We start from the raw sequence: 16364 nt of genomic DNA, 5'->3' as shown, positions 1-16364 counted from the left end.
TTTTTTTGTATTTTCATGTAAAAACTGTTTTATAACTTATAAAATATGAAAAATGTATATGACTGTTTCACAAAATTTTAAAAAGTGGACTGATAGTCCCTAATATTTTATACTTTCCCAGTGTTTGTACAAAAGTATTACGATTTCTCTTAGCAGACCTTAGATATTACTATCTTTAAAAATTTTTTTTTTTAACTTTGGTTTTATATAATATTTGTCCTTTTGTGATTGACTAATTTCCCTCAGCATAATGTCCTCCAGGTTCATCACTACTCCTCAACATTGCAGACTATTCTACTGTGTATGTACAAAAGTTTGTTTAAGCATGCTTCTGTTGATAGGAATTTAAGACATCTCCATCTTGGTAGTGTTATGAATAGTGCTCCAATGGACACGCATGTGTACTCCTTTTAGTATCTAGCCATGTTACAGTTTTTATTTCTTGAAAATAGAGGGATTATTGGGTCATATGGTATTCCTGTTTCTTTTTTGATAAAGTGTATTACTGCCTTCCACCATGTTTATACCATTTTACAGGCCCATCAGCAGTGGATGATGGGTCCAGTCTTTCCACACCCTCACCAGCATTTGTTGTTATCTGCAGTTTTGAACTTTGTTGCAGTAAAATGATACCTCATTGTTGTTTTGATTTGCATCTCTCTTATGGCTAGAAGTCCTGGTGTGGTGCTGCAGGTTAATGCGCTGGACTGCAAGGTCAGTTTGAACAGTAAGGTCAGCAGTTGAAGCTCACCAGCTGCTCCTTGGAAATCCATGCAGGGTAACTGTGAATAGGAACCATCTTGAGGGCACTTAACAACCACTTAACAATGGTTAATGATCGTGAACTTTTCTTCATTATGTTGGTTGGTTGCCTGAATGTGTTTGTTGGTGAGTTGTCTTCATGTCCTCTGCCCATGTTTTAATTGGATTCTTTGTTCCATAAGTTTTGGAGAGTAGTCCTTTGTCTAATATGTCGTTGTAAAACAATTTTTTCCCTGTGGGTTCTTTTAACTTTTGATAAAAACTTCTGATGAACATAACTGTCTAAACATTAGGAGGTCATCTATTTGGTCTTGTGTTTCCAGTTGTTTCATAGTGTATTTGTCATGTAGCAAAGCCCCTAAGTTTGTCCCTATTTTTTCATTGATGATCTTTATAATTCTAGGTTGTACAGTTAAGCTTTTAATTCATGTTGAGTTCATTTTTTTTTGTATCCGGTTAGATATGAGTCTTGTTTCATTTTTCTGCAAATAGATTTCCAGTTTTGCCAGCACCATTTTTTGAAGGACTATCTATTATCTATTTAATGCATTCTGGCCCTTTGTCAAAGATCAACTAAGACAGATGAATTCACATATGGATTCTCGACTCTGTTCCATTCATCTCTGTCTTTTATTGTATTGGTACCAGTCTGGTTTGACTACTGTGGCTGTATAGTAGGTTTTAAGATTAGGAAGTGAGAAGCCTGCTACTTTGTTCTTTTTTAATAATGCTTTCCTTATCCAGTGTCTCTTTCTTTTCCATATTAAGTTAGTGATTTATTTATTCATCTCTTTAAAAAATTATGTTGGAATCTGGATTGGGATTGCATTGTATCTATAGATTCCTTTGGGTAGTGTTGACATTTTCACAATGGTAAGCCTTCCTATCCCCAAGAAGGATATAGTCCTCCATTTCTATAGGTCTCATTATTTTCTTGTAGTTTTCTTTGTACAGGTCTTTGGATTCTCTGGTTAGATTTATTCTCAGGGGAATGGCTTCAGTTTCTCACTGTTGGCTGTTGGGTTTGCATATATGTCCTTAGTTATGTTAATGAATTTCCCTTGTCTACTTATTTTGCTGAGTGTTCTTATCAGGAATAAATTGTTAGATTTTGTCAAATACCTATTCTGCCTCAATTGATACAATCATATAATTTCTTTTTAACTTTCTTTTACTTATGTGGTTCAGTCATTGATTATTTTTATAATACTGAACATTCCCTGTATACCTGGTATGAATCCCACTTGGTCATGATGCATTATTATTTTAATATAGTATTGGATAATATTGGCTAGGATTTTGATGAAAGTGTTTACATCTATGCTGATGAGGGATATTAGTCTGTAACTCTTTTTTAGTGATGTCTTTGCGTGGTTTTGGTATCAGGGTTATGCTGGCGTCATAAATGAATTGGGGATTTTATTCCTTTTCTATATTTTTACAGGCTAGAGAGTAGACACATGTTAACATGAACGATGGGGCAGACAATATACAACAAGCAGGAGGTTGGCAGAGGAAAGATGAAGGTAGCACAGGAAGAGAGTTCAAGAGTTAAAGGAAATAGAGGTAAAGTGGTTGACAGCCAGCAGCTGCTCCTCAGAAACCCTATTTAGGGTCACTATGCATTGAATCCTACTAGACAGCACTTAACAACTGTTAACTGATGGTACATGGAAGGGACTGCAGTCATTGTAATGAAGCAAATTATAGGATTTGTTGAATGTAAAACGGATGATCTGCTCTGTAAACCTTCACTCATTCACATTTAAAAGTTTAAAAAACAAATTCAAGTTGATAAACTTGACAAGTAGAATGCTTATTGGTAGGGAGGGGTTTTAATGAAGAGTTGTGTATTATTAAAGATGAACATTTGCTGGTCAGTTATTGTTTTTTTACTGATGTTTCTCTTGAACCCTTTAGCAATTTTACAATTGGGATATAAGTTGTCCTTTCCTATTGTCTCCTTGGTGTCCACTTGGATGACTAAGGCCCCAAACGGGCCTTGTTTTCCAACCGGTTAAACTGTTCATCATCACAACAACCTCAAACGTATGACTCCTCTAGTTCTCCAGTTCACCCCAGAATTGCTCAGCCCAGAATCATCACCCTTGAGTATGCTCCTTCTCTCATCTGCACCTCTAACCTAGTCAGTGACAAGTCTTAAATCCCTCATCATTTTTCCATTCTCATTACCATCATGCAGGGTCAAGCCACTGCCATCTTTTCCCTGGGTTCTTGCCATACCCAAGTCCACTCTGGTCTCCACACAGACGGCTGAATGGTCAATCTTATAAAACCCAACTGGCATCATGTTACTTCCCTATCAGGATCCCTTCAGGTACTAACACATCAAATAAAACTAACCCCAGCCTGCAGGAGCCTGAAAGACCTGGCCCCTGCCCATTTCTCCTTCCCCTGCCCCACTGGTGTTCTCCTAGTTCCCTGAGGAGGTCACGCCCCTTCCTACCCCGGAACTTCACCACAAGTGGATCAGCTGCCTGGAATACCCTTCCATGGCTGGCTCCTTACTCATCCTTCAATCTCGGTATAACACTTTAAATTCCTTAGTCCATATGCAGCTGATGCTAAGATTTTTACAAGATGTAGTGTGTGGTGGAGTCAGTTCTGACTCATAGTGGCCCTGCATAAGGTTTCCGAGGCTGTAAATCTTTATGGGAGTGAAAGTCCTCATCCTTCTCCCGTGGAACGGCTGGTAGTTTCAAATGAGGTTAGCAGCCGGAAGCGTAACCACTACGCTACCGGAGCTCCTTTATATGTTGAATATTTACTAATTCAACGTTTCTCATTAGATACTCAGCCAGAAAATGCCTGGTTCAATATCAAGTATTAAACGCTGGACATACAGAGATGAAGAAGACATCAAAAACCAAACGGCCTTGTTATATGTGGTCCACTTGTCTACTATTAGGAAGTCCACCCAACCCACATGGCCAAAGCCACCCAACAGTGGGTCATCAGTCCCATCTCAATCCCAAGCCTACTCTTTCTCACTCCGACCACAGATATTTAAAGATGAGCCTATTTTCAATCCTTCCCTTTCCCTTCCCTGTCTCAGACTTCCATTGGTTAAGACTGCTCCACTTCCTTCAGTAAAGCCAACAAATGTTTGCACGTGAGCTCCTACTAAGCTCTCATACTCTGCGAGTAGCTGAGCCTGGAACCCCAAGAAAGACCTCCCTCTAACTCACATCACAGCCAACTAAACCAGACTGAGGTAAACCCACACAGTATTAGTGGACTAGAACTCAGAAGAATGAGTTGAGAGGGAGGACAGGAAAGGAAGAGGACATTCCAGGCACATAGAAAAGCTTGCCATGGTGCAAGGGGACACAGGAGGAGGCCAGAGAGAAGATGAGACTGGAGAGACAAGTAGGAGCCACACACAAGCACCTCACCCATGGGGAAGGGAGCCAAGCAAAGGGCACGAGGAGGTGGCCTACTTAGACTTGGGTTTTAGGAAGACTTCTTAGGATGTGAACTAAGAGTAAAACTGATGAGAGCTAGTAGCTGCTTACACATGGCAGACAAGGAAGTGGTCAGTAAGGATGCACCGTTCTTAAGAGAAATCAGAACCAAGACCATTGACTCTTTCTGTCCATGATTCTTTGTAAATATTTCATCCTGGAGTCTTTATCTAGAGAAGTGAAGTGTTCACACCTTCCGGAGTTTAGCAGTATAACCACCTGATATCTAGAACAAGTAAGGCCAGATGGGCTTTGGGATTCAGAATTTTTTTAGTAATTGGAGAGGCATTATGATTTATGTAAGAAGGGGATTTTAAATATTTTGTGGGGAAAAATTCCAGTATCTTTTCATTCCTTTTTTTCATGAACTTATTGAAGGCCCTTTGTATGTATGTATACATGTATGTCTCCGTGTGTATATAGAACATGTTTTTATAAAACGCAGCCAACAGGGTGTAAGTCAGTACACATTTACTAAAAGCAACGTTTCTGTCTACAGCCATACCACCCTGAACATGTCCAATCTCATCTGATCTAAGAAAAATAATCTTTCTGTAGCAAAAGATCTGAATAGTCATGTCAAGTGGCATAAACAAAATCCCAGCATAGCTCTTAACTATAGACAGGTTCTGCCATCAAACGAGGCAAACAGTTTTGGCTTTCAGAGCCTTTCAAACTTTGGAACTATGGGTAAAGTGTTCTAGGAGGGAAGAGGCCACACGCTTACCTCCTCCATGGGGATGACCTGGGCGTACCCGCCACCTGCAGCACCTCCTGCGCAACAGAACAATTTGAGACGTGTTACCGAGGACAGTTACACAGGACAGATACAACACGAGGGCCACAGTACCCTAAACCCAACAAGGAGGCAAATACACCCAAGGCGACATGAAACTGTTTCTGTCCGTCCGTCTATGCCATTGAAGGACTTCTGTTCCTAGTTTGTTTTTTGAAAAAGGTAAAAAATAACAATAAATGTCATCACTTCAAAACAGGTGTCAAGATCAGAGATTATTTCATTACGTATTGTCAAATTTATGTGGCTGTGCCTTATCTAAACTGTACACGCATTTAAGTTTTAAAACGGCCATCTCATAGCTACTTGATAAACATCTCACATAGCAAATCACAGATTTCAATGTATTGGAGATACCTGTATAGATTTAGATTTAGATTTAATATAATTGTTAAATAATATAATTAAGATTCATATCCCCCCAAGATATTAAAGTTATGATATTAAAAAGACTTCTTTAATTCTTGTGTGCTGCATACACAGGCCTGTACTGAGTATTTCACATAAGCTAGATCATACATTATTTGTCTATTTCACTCATTATTTGTCTATTTCACTCTGATAATGTTTCAAGGTTTATCCATATTGCGGTATCAATCAATGCTTAATGTCTCTTCATGGCTAAAGAAAATTCCATGGTGGTTGTGGTTATGTGCTGTGGAGTCAGTTCCGACTCATAGCGACCCTATACAGGGTTTCCGAGGCTGTAAATCTTTACCGGAGCAGCAAGCCTTATCTTTCTCCCGCAGAATAGCTGGTAGTTTCGAACTGCTGACCTTGAGGTTCGCAGCCTGATTCGTAACCACTATGCTAGCAGAGCTCCTTTATGTCCCCATTCATCTATTGTGCATTTAGGCTGGTTCTACGTTTTAGCTTCTGTAAACAATGCTGCAATGAATACTGGTTAGGGGACGCTGCTTAGGAGACACAGAGCTTCTGCTAATGGTGATAGGAATGACTGACTAACATAATACACATAATTCATATCACTGACTTGTGCATATGAACAATGCTGATAGGGTAAATAGTTTGTTACAGTTACATGACACCCTAAACTTCTCTTTCCTAAAGCAATAATGATACCTATCAAGTGCATATCATTTTATGATTACCTTGCTGTTTATGTGCTATCTTCTCTGAGTCTACAACCACCACTTAGGTCTCACTTTCATACATGCAGCTCAGAGAAGTTGTGATTGCCTAAAGGTCACACAGCAGTACGAGACACAACCATAAAGAAAACCTCGGTCCTCTCACTCCAAGACTCGTGTTCCTCCCACAACATAATGTATGGCATTCTAAGAGTAAGAAGTTATTAATATTCATAATAGTAAAACTTACATACTATTAAAAAGCATGGCATGCCAGGAACAAGCAATAATTGTAGCAACAAATGCTATTGTAGAGTGAGCTAAAGAATGATTTCAAGATACTAAATCAATGAAGGAAGAGTAATGAGCGTACAAGGTCCCAGATATCGTCTGACTGCAGCCAACAAGAATTTCATCCAAGCTCTCCAAAGAAGTTCCAAGGCCCCACATAAGACCTAAAGGGTCTCTGTTTAGATGGCCAGACCTTTCACTGTGCTGGGAAGAGAGACCATAAGTACAAATGGCAGAGTTTCAAACTTCTTGGCAAAGAAGATAGAGATGGAATAGAGGGCTCCCACCAAGTCAGGAGTACCATGCAAGAGCCAGGCCACTGTTGCAATGAGCCTCACAGAACCCCCATTCGGGTCCCTCTACTTCTCTCCCCATCCGGAGGATGAAATTGGGACAACCTCCATGTACTGGAGAGGTAGAAGTGAGTAGAGAAGACATGCACCAGGGCCCCTAAACAGCTTGAACTCCTTATCTGTTGGTGATGCTTTTCTTAAAACGTCCTCCCTAAAATGTTGCTCTGAAAAGAAGACTTGTTATCAAATGCAGTACCTTTGACTCCAAATGTTGGTCCCTGAGAAGGCTGCCTCAGGCAAGCAAAGGAGTTGACGTTGAGGTGTGCAGTCAGGGCCTGAACAAGCCCAATTGTAACTGTGCTTTTCCCTTCGCCAAGCGGGGTGGGCGTGATCCTGATTTAAAGGGAAAAAAACCGAAAATTTAATAAAGTTTCCTGGATGGTGGTGTTGCCATCATGTCAATTTCAAATCATGGTGACCCCAGGTGTTACAGAGTAGAACTTCTAAGATTTTCCAGGCCTTATGAACAAACCCTATCTCCCATGGTAACACTACATGGGTTGGAATCACCAGCCTGTAGGTTAGCAGTCCGGACAAACTGTCTGCACTACCCAGCTTAAGAATGTGGTGTCTGTTGAATAGACCATAATAAGCAAAGGAAAACTGAATTATTCAGTGGATTTTAGAATGAGGTATTATTTCAGATCACCTATGAAAAATCAACCTGAAGCAATAAAACCAAATACATATAAAAATTCAATGTTCTTGAACTATTATGGTCTACCCACACCAGACAGGCCATTCTTAAGCTAAAGTTCAAGAAAGAGATACGCCTTTACCAAGAGGACCAAAGAGGAAAGTACTTAGGCAGTGATGCTAATAACATTATTAATGCCAGGACACGGCAAGGAGTTATCTATCCAAATGGTTTAAATCATTAAACTCATCACATGATAATAAATCAAGAAGAAAGAGTCAAGGTTTAAATATGCTATTTCTCACTGGAGGGCAAGGCAGAACTTTTCCCTCTGTAGTATACTGGGTATAATGTGGGTTGTTGTTGTTAAGTGCTATCGAGTCGATTCTGACCCATAGCAACCCTGTAGGGTTTCCAAGGAAACCCTATACAACTGGTGAGCTTGAACCACCGACCTTGCAGTTCAGATGACTCTGCTGTCTGACGCATTAGCCCACAGCGCCACACAGACCCTCAAGTCACTGCTCATTCACCTCCTTCTACATATCCCTGCTCAGTGCTTGTCCCAGTGTCTGAACATAGTCCAAGGTAGAAAGGAGCTCATTGTTGCTGGCTGCCCTCAAGTAGCCGCCAACTCATGGTTAAGTTACCCCATTATCACTGAAAGGTCTACCACCCCATGAAGGGTGGTAGATCAGACCTCTGCAATCCATAGGGTTTTCACTGGATGATTTCTGGAATCCGAAGACCAAGGTTTTCTTCCTAGTCCATTTTAGTCTGGAAACACTGATGAAGGCTGTTAGATTGTAACAGCATGCAAGCCTTTAGTCTGGAAACACTGATGAAGGCTGTTAGATTGTAACAGCATGCAAGCCTCCGATGGGTGCTAAGCATGCATGAGATACGCTGGCTGACAAACCACCAGGGTTTCCTGTCTGGGACCCTACCACTGAGCTGTCACTGCCCTCAAGAACTCCAGACCTCTGATTATTTCCAGTCGTTCCCAGGCAGCATCCAGTTAGAGGTTTCTTTGGTCTAAAGAGGACAACTGCACTCCAGTGGCTTCCTTATTCTTGGGAGATACACTAAGCCTAATCCCTAATCACACAACAGTCTTTCAAATACTTGAAAAGATTTAGTCCAAAGCCCATTAGTACACTAAAGAGACAACCTCTGCCCATAGGAGCTTTCTGTTAACTACCACACCCTATAAAATCAAATATGCATGTGTTCATAATGTAAAAGTATAATAAGTAATGAAGACAGAGCCAAGAAAGGTGCCATAAAATTGCGCATAAAAACCACTGTCGCAGCAACTTTTAAAACTTGGCATTTGACTTTATATTTTGGTCTTCTATGAGTTAGACGGCATGAGTCCGGTTGTCTAAGACACTTATTCAACCACAACAAAACTGGTAATCATTCTCAGACCTACCAAACCTAGTGATGAGATGCCTTAGCCACATCATCACCCCTAATTAGCTCCAACTGCAACACAATCAATCACTCAATCACTTAACAGGCACCCTACTACACTTGGGGGGCACAATGATGACGTCAGCGTCTGTCTCCACCCTCTCAGAGCTTACTACTAATGGGAGATATAGACACATAAATCAGCAATTACAATGAATGTGATGAATATCAGGTCAGGGGAAATCAGACACTTAGCATTCTGGGAGCACCTAGAAAGGAAATTTAATGCTTGGAATCAATTAATCCAATGAACTAATGGAACACGTGAACATCAGTCTCCATGACTCTGAAACCAGAACTAGACAGTGTCTGGCTAGCACTACCAACTGCTCTGAAAGGGAGCACTTTAGAAGGTCAAGAGCTGTTGTTGTTGTTGTTGTTGTTGTTAAGTACCATGGACTCAGTTCTAACTCATAGTGACCCTGCACAGGGTTTCCGAGGCTGTAAATCTTTACGGGAGCAGAACACCTCATCTTTCTCCCGCAGAAATGCTGGTTGTTTCAAACTGCCGACCTTGAGGTTAGCAGCCCGACTCCTAACCACTATACTACCAGAACTCCTTGAAAAGGTCAAGAGTAGAGTGAGAAAATGTGGAACAAATCACAAATTTTATACATTATATATATGTATATTTGTTGTTGTTGTTGTTAAGTACCGTGGAGTCAGTTCCGACTCATAGTGACCCTGCACGCACAGGGTTTCCGAGGCTGTAAATCTTTACGGGAGCAGAACGCCTTCTCTTTCTCCCGCAGAACCACTGGTATCTTCGAACTGCCGACCTTCAGGTTAGCCGCCCGATTCGTAACCACTATGCTACCAGAGCTCCTTATATATATGTATATATGTATAAATATACACACACACACATATATATATACACATAATATATAAAGTTTGTATATATTTATATATACATATATATACACATATACACAAAATGTATAAAGTTTGTGTGTGTGTGTGTGTATATATATATACCAGGTATACTGGACAGAAAGACCCAAGACTAGGCCCCCTTGGTCACCCTTCAAGTCTGGAATGGAACTCTCACTTGTGTGTCAACTTTCAGCCAAGCAGTAGTGAGGACAACACTACTGAGGTATGGTACACCATGGAATGGTCAACCATTCAAGATCAAAAGGGAAGTATTTACCTAAGGACAAAATTCAGAAAGGTTGCGAAGAAAGTGGAATGGAAACAAGAATCATGGGGAGGAAGTGGAATCATTGATGTTGCGTGGAGGGGACTGCAATCACTGAAATGAAACAAAATGTATGAATCGCTGAATGTAAAATTGATGATCTGCTCTGTAAACTTTCACTCAATTCACAGTAAAAAGTTTTTCAATAGGAACAAAAGGAGACCTCAACAGATTTGGAGCTTCAGGGAAGGTGTTCATCTCCTGGAAGAAGCAGTATCTGAGTTGAGAACCGGTGAGTAAATAAAAGACAGTCACATAAAATTGAGGGTGCAGTTGTTAGGTGCCATCAAGTCAGCACTGATTCATAACGATCCTTTGCACCATAGAACGAAACACTGCCTGATCCCAAGCCAATCTCACAATTGTTGCTAAGCTTGAGCCCAGTGTTGCTGCCACTGTGCCAATCCATCTTGTTGGGGGTCTTCCTCTTTTTCTCTGACCGTCCACATTACCAAAAAGGATATCCTTTTCCAGGGATTGGTCCCTCCTGACTCTGGTCTAACAGTCACCTCTGTCTCCATCTAAATGCCTCATCTACTGAGTGTGGTCAACACGCAGACTCTAGTAGTTACATAAGGTGTTTCAGTCAACGTTCTGCTTTCTGAGTTACAATGTGAATTTAAACAGTTGAAGAGCCACAGACACCACAGTCTTACCACTTTATAAAGAAAAACGTACCCAACAGCAAAGTCTAAGTTCCACACTAGATATTTAAATCTGCAAAGTCCTCACTCTTGGCAAATGAATAAGCAGTAAGTGTCCTTGGGCTGTGTGACATGAAGACTTACATTCCCATTCCCAAGGACAAGCTGCAGAGCTGCTGGAGAAAGCCAAAAGCTGACACACCCAAGATGACCTCCTCCAACTTCAGCTCACCAGCCAAGTCTTAATTAGAAACACAGTCCTGCTCAGCTTTCGGCCAACTTATACAATTTAGAAGACTCTGAGAGTAGGAAGTATTTATTAGGTGCAATAAAAAGAGAGCGATGATAAAAACTTTGTTTTGCCTCATTCTTGCATTTGGTATCAAAATTTGGTTTATCTCTCCTCCCAGGATCCTTAGCTCGGATTTCAAATATCAAGCTGACTAAGAAAAACAGCAATAGCACATTAACCTAATTTCTTTTTCTAAGAGTTTCTAGTTTATGGAGATGGAATGCAGGGTTGTTGGGGGTTTTTTTTCGTTTTTTTCCTCTTCTTTTCTCATTACCGTCCTCAAGTTCTCTGAGCTGATTACCTGCTCCCTCCCTGGTATCTGATAAGTTTACTATATGACTCATCAAATAGCATTGTGACAGCTTTCTGACACATCTCTCTCCAACCAGGCTGTGAGCTCGCTTAGGTAACAGATGGTACCTATTCTCCTTGTATTCTTGTCACTTGTCCAGGGTACAGACAAGCAAAACTAGGCGGCAGCGGAATGACTTATTTTCTAAGACATACTTTGGACATCAGGAAGGACCAGTCCCTGGAGAAGGACATCATGCTTGATAAAATGAAGGGACAGCGAAAAAGAGGGAGAACCCCCCTAATGAGGTAGAGATTAACACAGAGGCTACAACAGTGGGCTGAAATACCACAATCGTGAGGATGAAGCAAGAGAGGGTAGTGTTTTGTGTCGGTTTTGAATTAGTACATAAGGTCGCTATGAGTCCGAACCAAGTAAGCAGCACCTAACAACGGCAACACAGTAAAAATCCATTGCCGTACTCACTGATCAACTGGAAACAATCAGTAAGAAGTTTGGATCAAAAGATGAGGAGACTGATTATGCAGAGAGAAGTAAAACTGTTCTCCAAATCCAGGATCTTGTTTAACGGTATTACTGCTACCAACCATGGATCTAACCATGACCTCCAACTCACCGCCTCGAACAGCAAGAAGAAAGAAGTAAGAGACATGCAACCAATCCTCAGTCACCCTAGGGTTACGAATCCCACACTGACTTTATTTTTGAACCTAGTCTTTGGGATGTCTCGAAGTGTAGCTAGGGAAAGAGCATTGTTACAAACATTTTCATCTGGTCTCAATGATTAATGTTCCGAAAGGAACACAGGAATTTTCTTATTTCCCCAATCAAAAACTCATTTTCAAAATGATGGGTAGGACCATCTTTTTAGTCCAACCACGACATTTACTACTGTAGTGGCCCAAGCTAAAATATGCAAATAAAATACTGTAACAACATTAAAAAACAAAAGAAAGAAAAAAACAAGATGAATCTATATATGAAGGGTTTGAAAAATTATGTGTAAAAATGAAATTGAACAATAACGAATTTTCCGCCCTTGTGTGTATGTATGTGTATGTGTGTTGTGTGTGTGGTAGGTATCAAAAAAGGTAACAAGTCATTGAATTATGCGGATAAGATTTTGGAATCTTAATAATAGCTCTAAGGATGGAACGTGCTCTCAAACATATCAAAAGTAAACTGTTTTCTGTATGTAAACCATCTATTTAGAAAAACTTGACATGAAACCTACTTTCAATATTTGTTTCCCTAATATATTGGAATATATTAGAAAGCACCAAAAATTTTATCTAGTGTCTCAGCCCTCCAGTCTGCCCTAATTTGAATACAGGGTTTCAGGTGTATTGTTTGGGAAGGAGTAGGGGGTAAATAACTAAACAAAGTAAAATGAGTTTATTTGAAAATGTCTCTACAAAATTCTCTTTTTATATCCTTTTACAAACAATGATTGCAATGTGTTACCTAAAAGTATTAACTTTAAAAATGTATGTACTTGGTCAAACCCCCATATAAAAGTTTCTTTAGTAAAGAGTTGGATATATTTCACACCTAGTCATCTTCATGATTTGGGAGGTTACTATTAATACATAAAGTCCTGGTGTGGCGCTGTGGGTTAATGTGCTGGACGGCGGAGTTGGTTTGAACCTCTATGTTGGGGATTCAAGTTCACCAGCAGCTCCTCAGAAACCCTATACAGAGTCGTTATGGGTTGGAACCGACTCGACAGCACTTAACAACAGCAACAATGATTACATATTCTATTATCTGACAAAAAGCCTATGATTCATCATCCAAAGGCCCTATCTGTAGCAGTTTCTTCTAAATATATCTGTTCTATTCTGCAAGTAGTACAAATAAAGGAAAACCTCACAGATACCTAAATAGTTACTCAAGGCAGGGAGGCAAAAAGTCCTAAAGGTTATTTTTATACTGTCCCAAAATACAACTCTGTCCACATAACTCAGAGAGATTCTAGAAACTTCTGCATAGAAAGCAGTAGGTTACATCGTGTGCACGCTCAGCAGCCCCCGCAGTTGCACACGGAGCCGAGTTCTCAACAGAATTCCTTCTCATTAGAGTAACTGGGAAAATATGTAAAACTCCAGAGTCCCTAAAATTCTTTTGGCATATTTCCCTGAACAATTCCCAGTACTTTTCATTTTGTCAGGCAAAGCAAATAAAGTGACGTGGAGGTGTAAATACCACGAGAAGTGTAGCTGATGAAATACAGATGATTCTGACTGAACAAGAAAGCCTTAAGTTTGAAGAAGAGCTTTTTTAATAAAATTAATCTGTTCTACATTTGGGTTATTAACAGTACAAGATTTTTTTTTTTAATCCCATTGTTTTATATTTCAATCCTACTGTTGATATCCTAAGACGACGACATTTATACACAAATTCAAAACTTAAAACAAGTGTGTTGTTATTTATGCTTATTGAAAAAGTACTTGGGTCTTTGAATTTTTCTAAAATTTGGGAAAAGATTTATGTTCTGTGTTCAGAGAAACAAGCAGGACACAAAATGGTGTTCAGAGCATGAATCTCAAATGTGTAAAACAGGATGGATGCATAAATAAAACCCTGGAGGAAATATTAATACTTTTAATTTAACACTGTGCGTAGTGAAGAATTTTGTTTTTCTCTTTCTTCTACTTTTCTCTATGTCCTGCATTTTAATACAACAAGGCAGTATCATTTTCAGAATGAAAAAAACTTCCAGAAGGGATCACTTATCTCTAAATAAGTGGCAACAGTGCATATAGTGGTTTAAGAATGTCGTTTTTCCATGGCTAAATGGATCAAAAATCAAAATATGGAAGTGACTATGATTTTGGGTTGATTCATCATTTTAGATTATTAATGATTGTGTTGTAAACTAACACCAAGCACCAAGATTTATACTGAAGGCAGCTTCCAAACACAGCTAACCCATTATTAGTGAGTTGATTCCACTTACAGGCTAAAAAAACAAAAAACATCATTTGTTGTGCTGTGGACGGGAGGGAGTTTATAGTTTCTTATAGACCGCAAACGGCAAAACCCCCAGTGTCATGGAATTGATTGCAATTCTATAGGACAGAGTACAACTTACCCCCAGAGTTTCCAGGGTTTTAATATTTACAGAAGCAGACTGCCACATCTCCCATATGTGGTATATGTTTTCCAAACATCTTTAAGTTTTGCTACAGATGTATGTTGTTGTAGCTAAGTGTTTTTAAGTGCTGTCAAGTCAATTCTGACTCATAGCGACCCTCTATATTTTCTGAGGAGAAGCTGGTGAGTTTGAACTGCTGATTTTGCAGTTCAAACCCACCTTGGACACCAGTGTTGATCCTACAGAGCCACACAAATTCATACACATCTCTCCAAATCCCACAATTCATGGCTTTCTTTTTTTAATGCTGGAAAAAGGACCACAATTTTCTTGCAAAGGTTGTCAATTGAGGGAACTTGAACCACAAATTCCTGACGAGAAGTGTGACTCACTCAGAGTTAAATCCTCAGTTGAGATCTTGTGCCTAATTTTCACCTCTATCTACAACATACAGCATCTCTTCTTTGGTTCACTTACACAGAGTAATGCCAGCCAAGGAAGAGTGTGAGAGAATGTTCTACCCGGTATGGAAGGATGCTTGGCTGTGATCCTGCGTCAGCTCAAGGCCAAGCCTGACTTCAAGTTAGGAAGCTGAGAACACTGCCAGAGGTTTGGTTTTGTTGTTAAGATCCACCGAGCTGATTGTGACTCAGTAGGGACAGACAAACTGACCTATAGGATTTTCTACGCTGTAATCTTTAAGGAGGCAGATTACCAGGTCCTTCTCATACTGAGCCACTGCGAAAGTTCAAAGAGCCATCCTTTCAGTTAGGAACTTGATAACTAAATCCATCATCACAGTTCTTGATGTGGCTGTAAAGTTCCCACCAGAGGGTAGGGCCATGTATAAAACTTGTGTTTATTTCCAATATTGACATGCAAACCTGTCAATTAATGAGAAAAATGACTACTTGACTCCTCCTTCTTAAAACACCATCTTCTGAATAGAGAACAAACAAGATGGCGGAGAGGGTGAATGTGCAGTGAGCAGCTCCGTCAGCAACAACATAGAATACCAGACCAAGCAGGCTCAGGGGATGGTGCCAGAACTCTGAACCACATATAAAGGAATATTTAGAAGGTTAGAAGGGAAATAGCCAGGGGAATTTGTAGCAGAAGCAAGAAATCCACTGCTTTCTAATTCAAGATGCTCAGCTGCTCTGAAGCTGCTTCCCAAGCGGGGGAAGGATCACAGCAGCCACAGACCCTTGACAGAGCTACAGAGATAGAAGTGTGGACACTCTTTTTTTTTTGTATCTGTTCATTGGTCTCTCACTGTGCACCTCCATTCAGGTGACTAGAGACGATTCCTGAGCAAATTGGCACCCCACTCCCACCCCTGGAGGGTTCTACTATGCATGCACATGGATCTCCTCCAAAGTTAAATGAATAGTTTCCACTTAAAACCAATCGGCAATTCAAAACAGCCACAGCCAGCCCTGAATTGTTTATCACTAGGAAAAAGGCCTGAACAGGGATTGTGGAGTGGGCAGGCAGACTAAAAAGGAAATAAGTTGAAAATGAAATACTGAGTTACGTATCAACAAGCAACAGTGGCATCTTTAAATTTCTGGAGAAGAAGAGTGAAAAAGGGAAGCCCATCTCCTGATCACGTCTACCTGGAGGCAATCAGAAAGCATAAAAAACCCCAAAACATACACTCATCTAAGCATTAAAGCCACAGATAACTCCTGAATATGCCCCCCCCTACAAAAAAAAAAAAAAAAAAAAAAACAGAAACAGATGATCATATCTGCACATGTCCAGAAATGAGATAAAGTGACTGAGGCAAATGAGATGGAAGTAGACCCACATGCCATACTAGAAGATGGGCAGGCTTTGGAAATGCCTGAGAAGGAATTCAGAAAAATGATTATAAAATGTATCAAAGCACTATATAATGGAGTTGAGAAAAATAAGGAA

General features: G+C 40.1%; 1 protein-coding gene across 1 annotated transcript in view; it reads right to left on the bottom strand.

Annotated features, from left to right (window-relative positions):
* The window catches only part of MTHFD1L (methylenetetrahydrofolate dehydrogenase (NADP+ dependent) 1-like), a 241094-nt gene that overhangs the window by 168562 nt on the left and 56168 nt on the right, over positions 1-16364 (bottom strand). The window contains exons 12-13 of the mRNA XM_006874349.1: positions 6975-7111; positions 4975-5021 (exon numbers count right to left, since the gene is read on the bottom strand). Coding sequence (XP_006874411.1) covers positions 4975-5021; positions 6975-7111 — 184 coding nt within the window. The remainder of the gene's footprint in view (positions 1-4974; positions 5022-6974; positions 7112-16364) is intronic.

Source organism: Chrysochloris asiatica, unplaced genomic scaffold (genome assembly GCF_000296735.1).
Source record: "Chrysochloris asiatica unplaced genomic scaffold, ChrAsi1.0 scaffold00271, whole genome shotgun sequence".
In the NCBI taxonomy this organism is placed as follows: Eukaryota; Metazoa; Chordata; class Mammalia; order Afrosoricida; family Chrysochloridae; genus Chrysochloris; species Chrysochloris asiatica.
Note: the sequence above shows the minus strand (reverse complement) of the source record. Positions and strands in the feature narration are given on the sequence as shown.